Source organism: Pterocles gutturalis, unplaced genomic scaffold, assembly GCF_000699245.1.
Source record: "Pterocles gutturalis isolate BGI_N339 unplaced genomic scaffold, ASM69924v1 scaffold48988, whole genome shotgun sequence".
Taxonomy (NCBI): Eukaryota; Metazoa; Chordata; class Aves; order Pterocliformes; family Pteroclidae; genus Pterocles; species Pterocles gutturalis.
Window position 1 is genome coordinate 1 of NW_010122300.1, and position 8,784 is coordinate 8,784.

Below are 8,784 nucleotides of genomic sequence, written 5' to 3' on the forward strand. Positions count from 1 at the left end.
GCGCAGGGCCCCCAGCCTGGGCCGCGGCTCCCTGGGGTCGGCCTGAGCTGTCAGGATTCCTGTGTGTTCCCCCTTCAGAGAAGTACAGCGCTGAGGAGAAGTACAAGATCTGGATGAGGCACCGCTACAACGACTGCGTGGGCTGCTTGGCGGAGCTGATGGGCCACGAGTCCTTCCAGGTCAAGGTGGGTCCTGGGCATTCTGCTGCGATGTGGGTTTACGTGGGGGTCCCTTGTGGTTCTTAAGCAATTATCACGCGAATATTTCAGTGTGGGAGGGCAGGCGATGCTGTAGATGCTCTGCCTCACCTCCATTCACCGGCCTGCCACCAGGCTTTCTCAGGGAAGAACAGCTTGGTTCGTTCTTCTTCCTCCTTTAGAAGTTGCCTCCTCTGGGTCTGACCCTGGTGTCCTTGTTGAGGTGGGGTTTTTCTGTGTTGTTTTTTTTTAAAGGAAATGGCACTCTGCACCCTTATGAAGTTTGTTGAGTTGGAGGCACAATATCCATTGATCAAAGTAGAGTGGAAGGGGACTTTAACTTTTCCTCGTGAACTTCTTAAGGTAAGCTGCAGAACTGAAAAGTTCCTCCTGTCGTTACCCAACGGCACACACGATCTCTTGTGCTCACTTTCGCCAGGACTAACGTGTCAAGCTGGGAGGCTTTTAGTGGGAAGGGAGGATGGTGTTCTAGAGAGAGCACCAGGACCTAGAGCTTGTGTCCCTGGTGAGGAGGCACCTGCAGGTGTGGGAGCAGGTGCTTTGTACAGGTTCGAGCTGGATTCCTGAGTGCTTATGAGGTACCAGTTGGATGGTTTTTTTGGAGTCCCTGGCCTCACTTGTGAGGATTGGGAGATGAGAAGGAAGGTGCTGCCCCTGGTTCAGCCACCATGTCTTTTCTAAATGACATTGTCTTTGATAGAAGGGGCCTGTCTTGAAGGTCAGGAGGGCTTGTCAGAATGGCTTGTGAACGTTGCTCTGGGGCAAGCAGCACACAGCCATGCTAGCTGCCTTTCAGAAGGATATGGAGGTGCCCTCAGCCATCACAGCTCGCTCTCTGCTCTAGTACTGTAAGAGACTGACTTGTTGCTTTCCTTTACAAACCTTCTGTTAGGTAGTTGTTGATGGCTTACTTCCCATAAATGAGGACGCTTCGCTCCTGATTTCTCGATTTCAAGAATATATGGAGTATGATGACATTCGGTACTTTGTCATAAAGGCAGTCACTGAGAGTATCGGACAAGTCATGCAGAAGACAAAAGAGGTAACGCATTGTTACTGTTGAGGTGGGTCTGGATAAACTTCTCGGTCTTGTGTGTGAAGCAGGGAGGGACTAGTGGTACATGGAAGGACTTTTGAAGTAAGAGAAATGAGTGTGCCCACTTAAAGGCATTGAATTTTTAATTTATTTTTTTTCTTGCTCATAATGTATGTTAATTATGCTATGACTGTCTTCAGTCTGAAATTGGAAGTAGTTCAAAACACATACTGTTGTTCTTGCAAATCCTTCTGGTCTGGGCTTTAGCTTCCGTTTTACCCAAATCTCTGCAGCTTGGGTGGCACACACAGAAGTTAATTCTGTTCTCTCTCCCGTGCAGAAGAAGAGTCTGTTTTCTTTAATCGGATACACCACTTTTGTTAAACCAGAGTTAGTTCAGCAATAGATTTTGTCTTAAACAAACAAGTAATGCTTCAGGACAAGGCAGCAATAGCTAATATACCAGTATAGAGTTCAGCCATCAGCATTTGTTAATTTCCTTTTTCTTTCCTAAGTATATTCAGTGCTTGGGAAATAGCAATATTGAAGTCTTGCTGTCTGTTGTGGAACTAGCTTCATGTTTGATTATATGCTTTTTTTTCTCAGAGGCCACTGCCATTTTATCAGCAGAACGTATTTTCCCTCATTTCACCCGTTAACATGCCGAACAAAGAGAGTGACATGGTCAAATTTATGGTGAAGCAAGGTTAGTAAGCACCACATGATGGACTGTGTATGACAAGCAAAATCAGGTTTCAGATGTTTATTGTGTAAAGACTTTATTATCGTTTGCTAATGAAAAATATCTGCTTGTGTGATCACAGTGGTTCTAAATAGTATTACAAAATTTCGCAGTCTGCAGCAAGTTCTTCATGGCCTTGTATCAAGACAAGGGCTTCAGCCCAAATTTTTAGGGTATCAAAGGACTAAGTAAAAAAGGATCATCTTAATTTTTTTTAAACATACATTCCAAGTTCAACATCTGTTTTCCCTTTCTTCTTAGATAACTGGGAGGAGTTGAAAGTGTCAAAGCTACAGGTAACTCTTCCTTTGGTGCTTTAGAGTTGAAATTTTATCTACTTTAATTAGAGCTTTATCTACGCCAGTGCGTTTAACTCACTGTTTGCAATTCTGTTTTAAGGCGCACAAGCAGGCATTTGAAAAAATGTGGCTCAGTTTTTTGAAGCACAAGGTGAGTGTTACTTCTGCCACTGATCTGTGTCACTTCTTGATTGCTAATCCTTACGGGCTGTGGCTGTCCTTGCATGGAGCTCCTGGTAGGACCCACTGTGCTTTCAGTGTCAGATGAGAGCAGCCTAGTCACCATTTCTGTGGGATTGTTCTCCTGCCAAGAAACATGATCTCATCTGCAGTCTGTTTCGTCTCCTTGCTCTCAGCCTTTTTTTCCCCACCTTAAACAAGTATGCCTGTAAGGAGGGATCTGCAGTGTAACAACCTCTGTTCACAAGTTGGAGGTTCACAACCTTTTTCCTGGTGACTTCCCACTCCCCTAGCTTTCCCCTCTGAGCTGTAATGACAGTTTTAGTTTTGAGCACCTGCTTCTTTGAAAGAGCTTCGTTGTCAGGTGTCACTTGTAAACTCTCCCCTTTGGGAGCTGTTGCTGCAAGCTGTTCTGTACTGTCCATTGCTTGTGCCTTGCCTTTCTGAGCCACGGGTTGCTGTTGCTCTCTGAGATCTCCCTGCAATGATTGTTTCACTGTATTGTTTTGTCCTTCGCAGCTGCCCACTGGCCTTTACAAAAAAGTTCTTGTCATTCTGCATGACTCCATCCTGCCTTATATGAACGAGCCCACTCTCATGATGGACTTCTTGACAGTGGCCTATGGCATAGGTGAGTGAAAGCAGGCTTTTTGTCCTTTGTGAGGCTCTGCAGCATGGAACACACGGACTGGAAGAGCTGCTGAACTCAACACCACAGCCTGGATGATGAAGCAGGTGTACTTTTGTCTGGGGTGAAGCTAAGGAACAAGGGTGAACTCCATTGTCCCTGAAAGTGAGATGATTCTATCTGTGTTAGCGTTGTTGCTCTTTCTATTTAAGGATCATATTTAAGGCTTAGGGAAGGGTAGAATACTGGGGTGATTTCTTTTAAATATAGAGTTCAGCCAGCAATGCTGGGACCTGAGCTGCATCTGGACACAGGATGCACAGATTCCTACAGAAATATCCTTTCTGAGGAGACCTTTGCCTCTCTAGTGTTGCTTTCTTGGGGAATTAGAGCAGCACGTTTGTGTGTCTCAGTCCTTCAGAGCCTGTTCTGAACTACAGCTTAGTCTTTGTAAGTGACCTGTGAGCCTCTGGATGGTTTTAGATGAAGCTGTGTTACCTTACAGCCATTGTGCTGGCTCTGATTTCAGCTACTTTTAGGGTTTTTTTTTTACTTTTGGGAAGTTTTTATTATAGAAACAATTTGAAGCTGGTATTTATTTTCTTATTGTGTTGATACTTGCCTGCTTTCTTACAGGTGGAGCAATCAGTCTTCTAGCCTTAAATGGATTATTTATTCTGATTCATGAGCATAACCTGTAAGTGAAAAGAGCATCTTGTTTAAAGGAACATGGGGTTTTGCACTTATATCTTTATGTAAAAGGAACTGAAATAGATTCTCCACACCTTCAAGGTTTAAAATTCCCACATGAGAAACCCAAACTCTGCACAAGAGGCTTAGCTGTTTGGATCCTGAGCTCTTTTGATAGTCTGGCCTTTTTTCAGCTGAGCCTAAACATCCTCTTCTGCAGATTGTGGTTACTCAGCACTTGAAAATCGATTTCTATTGATCTGATTACATAGTGAAGCCGTGGTCTTTGGTGTGCCTTTCCCTGGATCCTGTACCATTTGCAGTTGATGGACATAGCTTCACATCCTGAGAATGGCCAGGCCCTGCAAGAGCCATGAATTAATTTGCTTTACAGCTTGTTTTCAAGTGGCAGCTGTGGAGAGAAACCTAAGAAAGCTAAACAGAGCACAGCAGGGTCTGGGGTAGTCCAGAGAAGCTGTGGATGCCCCATCCCTGGAGGTGTTCAGGACCAGGCTGGATGAGGCTTTGGGCAACCTGGGCTAGTGGGAGGTGTCCCTGCCCATGGCAGGGGGGTGGAACAAGATGATCTTTAAGGTCCCTTCCAACCCAAACCATGCTATGGTTCTATGATAATGAAAGCACAGGAACATTTAGACACAGTGTAGTCGCATTGTACATCACTAATGAGAAATGGATGTTATCTCTTTCGCCTTTTTTTAACAGGGAATATCCTGACTTTTACAAAAAGCTGTATAGTCTCTTAGACCCTTCTATATATCACGTGAAGTACCGAGGCCGCTTTTTCCATTTGGCTGACCTGTTTTTGTCTTCATCGTAAGTAGCATCTTTATCACGTGTGCTCACAGGTTTTCCTTCTGCTTTTCTGTTGGTCAGAGGCTGTTCTTGAACAGTCCTCTACATTTCTGGATATAATGTATTCAGCGTGCCTACTGGATTAGATCAATTTTTAGTGAGAAAATTGAATCCGTGAGTGTTACTGTAGTGTTGTGTAATATTTCATGTGCTGTTTTTGAAGAATTGCCACACAGCCATCTAGTTTCAGAAGTAAAAATGCAGTTAGTTATCTGAGTTTGATCTGCAAATGATTATGGTTGTATTTTGATCTGTATTCCACTTTGTCTGAAGGCGATGATTTTTCCATCTATCTTTATGAATATGGAAAAGTAACATTTGCAGGCTTTTTATAGATCATAAAGCTGTTGATCAGTTGATGACCTTTTGCGGACTATAACATTGAAATATAAAGTGTTTGACAGTCCGTCTTGATGCTGTCAGTTCATTGTAGGCAGGGAAGAAACTAGATAAGCAGCTGGTCATATAGTTGCTGTCGTATGTTATAAAATAAGCCAAGAGTAACACTTTACAGTTCAGCAGTAGGGACTGAATATCAAACCCCTTGTCTTCATAGTGTACTTTGGAGAGAGTCACAAGATGGGACAGATGGTGTCCTGTGGGGTGGCTTTGCTGAGCCTTGCAGGTGTAGTGAGTCCTAGGGTTGAAGGCTGAGTGGCTGAAAATTGTCATTTTCCATTCCAGCTCTTCTGACCCAAGAAAAAGTGCCTAGATGAGCTGATTGCTATTAGAAATTTGCATTTTTACCATTAAAAAAAAAAACTATCCTGCACATTTACATTACAGCAGCTTTATGTTCCCATTAACAGCTGCACTGCTTCTTTAGTCCTGGAAGTATTATGTAAACTTAACACCATGGCCGTGTATTAAACCAACCCACAAAACTACATTAGAAAAATATAATTAAGGTTGCCTGGCAAAGCACTCAGAAGTTTATAAAAGGACTCGGTAGAGACTGCCATGTGAATGACCGTGTACGAGAGCTGTGCTTGGCAATGGCGAGTGCCTGGAGTGGTGCCATGCATCTGGATTGAATCAGAGTGATTGGAGACTATTCATGCTTTGAATGGAAATGCCCCCAGATTTGTTCCAGAGAGTGCCCTAGACCCCCTATTACTGCTTGAAACCAGGATTCTTACAGCTTCTCTTTACTCCATAGCCCAAAAGATCTGAAGAGCTCCACTGATCTTTACCCTGACATGTGGTTTGGATTGGGGAGGCTGCTGGCCCGCTTGCTAGGGCTTTTACATGCTGGTTTCTTCTGTCTCCTTTCCAACAGTCACTTGCCAGCGTACCTGGTGGCAGCATTTATAAAGCGCCTCTCCCGGCTGGCCCTGACTGCTCCTCCCGAGGCTCTACTCATGGTCATTCCCTTCATCTGCAATCTCTTTCGGAGGCACCCCGCCTGCAAAGTGCTCATACACCGACCTAATGGGCCAGAAGGTAAGGGCAGGGAGTTTTGTGTTATGTCTTTAGACAACGTAAAGAGCAGGATTCATGTGAAGGAGGAGGGAAGATCCCAGCTCCAGTTCGGAGGCTCAGAAGGATCACTCTGTCCCTTGAGTTTGGGGAAAGTCAGCAGGCTGTTCCTGCGTGTTCTCTGACTGAAGACCTGCCTGCATTGCTCCTGTCTGACCTCGGGCCTCACAGCTGGCTCCCCTGCCTCCGTGATTCCCTGGAGAAAGCTGCTTTGAGTCTGGCGCGCTGACCCAGGCCACTTACAAATGCTGAAGGGCCGAGGGAGCTGTACCAGACACTGAGCTTGTCTTGTTCACCTCCAGAAACGAGAAGAAAATGAATGCAGAAACCAGACACCTCTTCCATTTCCGTCTGTGGTGTTTTTGTGTAGGTGGCCCCACTGGGGCCTCAGCAGTCTCTCCCGAGTTTTTACTTCATCTCCCTGTGATTTAACTGACCAGTGTTGAACATTAGTAGTGACTGTTCAAAGCTGCCTGAGCTGACCTTTGCATCAGATTATGCCAGTTCTCTGTGCCCTGCTTCCTGTGCTCTTTAAAAGTAATGTGATTCTGTAGTGCTGCAAACAGTGCCTCTTGAGTCATGCTGGGATGTGTCAGCTTGTTCCTGGACCCTAAATGTCTTGGGAAGGAGCAACCCTGGCTGCGGCACTGCTCTGGGTCTCTGTCTTCCCTTCTCACATGGGAGGTATTAGCTCTGTATCTCTATTTCCTTAGATATGTCAGAAGATCCATATATTATGGAGGAGGAGGAGCCATCTAAAAGCAAGGCTTTGGAGAGCTGTCTCTGGGAGATTCAGGTATGTGAGCTGAAAAGGAACATCTGTGTCTGGTATGGGCTTCTCCCACTCCTGCTGCTTCCTTGGCAGATGTTGCCAGTGGGCAGTCCCACTTACAAAACCTGCTGACATATGTCTTGCAAGTGAGGTGAGTTTCTGGCTGATCTTTCATTCTGCATCCTTTTCTATCCTAGCGTAAGAGGCAAAGGATTCCACACACAGGAGAAATCATACATGCTAATTAGAAGGTGACTTGTGAGCACACGTCTGACCGTGCAGCTGAAAAGTGTGCAGTTAACAGCTCAAACAGAATAAATAGCTGCAAACGTATGAGGCTTTTTATTTGCTTTGGAGAGGAGAGAGGAACTTGCTGAGCACTGATGGAAATTAATTGGGTACAAGTAGGTCATCCTGTAGAAATGGGTTTAAAAGTACGAGAGAAGATTGTAACGTTCACCTTTCACCTGGATCATTTGTAGGATGGTGTATGAAGACTGAAATTGGTTAGATTACTCCTGATGGCTCTAAAGCCTTAATGGCAAGATTATCCCTCCCATTTAAACACTACAAAGGTTTTGTGTAAGGAGCTGAAGCAGCAACAAGAGCGTTGCACAGGAGCAGGAAGCCCAGAGAGCAGGAGCTCAGATGTGGCATCGGGGCTGTGGGAGGTGGCAGAACTGGGGTATCCATTGCAGGCATGGCCTGTGGAGGAATCCGTCTTGATCTGGGTGTGAACCAGGTGGAAGGGGCCTTTGTCTGTTTGACGGATGGCTGAAACCAGGATTTCTTGAAGCTCTGTAGTAGCACATGACAGCAAACTTGCCTTCTTCTGCCAGAATTTAACGTTCACTGAAGATCTGACTAACAAAGGAGGAGGCACTTGTGTGGGAAGTCAGATGGGTATGATAACCTGTACTTATTAGACCGTCTTCTGTTTGTCTTGCTTTTGCAGTCTCTACAAAACCATTATCACCCAGATGTGGCCAAGACCGCTGCTATCCTGAACCAGTCACTGTCGGAAATAGAGGACGACATATCAGGGCTCCTGGAGCTCTCGGCTTACGAGGTAGTGTTGCTGTGCCTGTGTGAATGATTGGAACCAGAGGAAGGGAGACTGGTTCCTGGACGCCATAGCTGTGTCCTGTTCGTCAGCCTTGCTGCTGGGGTGGGAGCTAGGCTGACTTTTAGTTACTCAGAGCCAGGGAAAATGTCTGTTAAATAATGGAGCATGAGGCAGCGGTGGTGACAGGGCTGGCTTTTATATAAAAGGTTTATTGCTGGATCTTTTAAGAGGTTAGAGTGAGCAGTGGTGTCAGCCAGGGTGAAGAGCTTCCACTGAGTTTTGCCAATATCTTCTGTTTTTTTCTTTGTAGCTTTTTGATAAAGAAGTAAAGAAAAAGGCTGGTGATGTGCCCCTGGAGTTTGAGCAAATACGAGGTTTGTTTGGGAAGAAAAATGATATTTTTGCAGAGCACTTCGCTTTAGATTGACACCGTCTCTTATAAACACATCTGTGCAACTGACTGATCTTAGGGACATGCACAAAGCTCACATGTTGTGCTGGGTAATTCTGCCCTTGAAGTATCTCCATGTGATGAGAGCTGGACTGCTTGAGAAACGTGCCACCTTCTTCAGTGACCTTTGCCACTACCCATGGATGGACTTTCCTTTGTTTCTCATGCTTGCGTACTGTCACCTGGTATTTGGGAGGGATTTTCCCTTGGAGCAGATTTTTCTGAACTTGTTTATTGCTGGGATTCCAGCCCTTTCCTCCAAAGCTGCTGGTGCTGGCTGTGATCGATGACTGCATGGACACAGACCATCTTGCTGCCATTCGATGGGACTGAGGGGAAGTGCGGTCTCT

At 45.3% G+C, this 8,784-nt stretch overlaps 1 protein-coding gene across 1 annotated transcript; it reads left to right on the top strand.

The window, feature by feature from the left end:
• The first annotated feature begins 89 nt into the window (after window positions 1-89).
• On the top strand, window positions 90-8,573 carry NOC4L (nucleolar complex associated 4 homolog (S. cerevisiae)). Its single transcript, XM_010077478.1, has 13 exons — window positions 90-185; window positions 453-560; window positions 1,111-1,260; window positions 1,861-1,960; window positions 2,258-2,292; window positions 2,396-2,446; window positions 2,995-3,106; window positions 3,740-3,800; window positions 4,517-4,627; window positions 5,946-6,109; window positions 6,859-6,941; window positions 7,873-7,986; window positions 8,294-8,573. Exons 1-13 carry the CDS (start codon window positions 114-116, stop codon window positions 8,408-8,410), a joined length of 1,278 nt encoding a protein of 425 aa, XP_010075780.1. The 5' UTR covers window positions 90-113; the 3' UTR covers window positions 8,411-8,573.
• The last annotated feature ends 211 nt before the right edge of the window (window positions 8,574-8,784 follow it).

Excerpts from the sequence above, each read along its gene's own strand:
- NOC4L (XM_010077478.1), top strand. The coding sequence starts at position 114 with ATGAGGCACCGCTACAACGACTGCGTGGGCTGCTTGGCGGAGCTGATG. Across the intron at positions 186-452 it reads ACGAGTCCTTCCAGGTCAAG|GAAATGGCACTCTGCACCCT; the intron begins GTGGGTCCTGGG and ends TTTTTTTTAAAG. Across the intron at positions 2,447-2,994 it reads TCAGTTTTTTGAAGCACAAG|CTGCCCACTGGCCTTTACAA; the intron begins GTGAGTGTTACT and ends TGTCCTTCGCAG.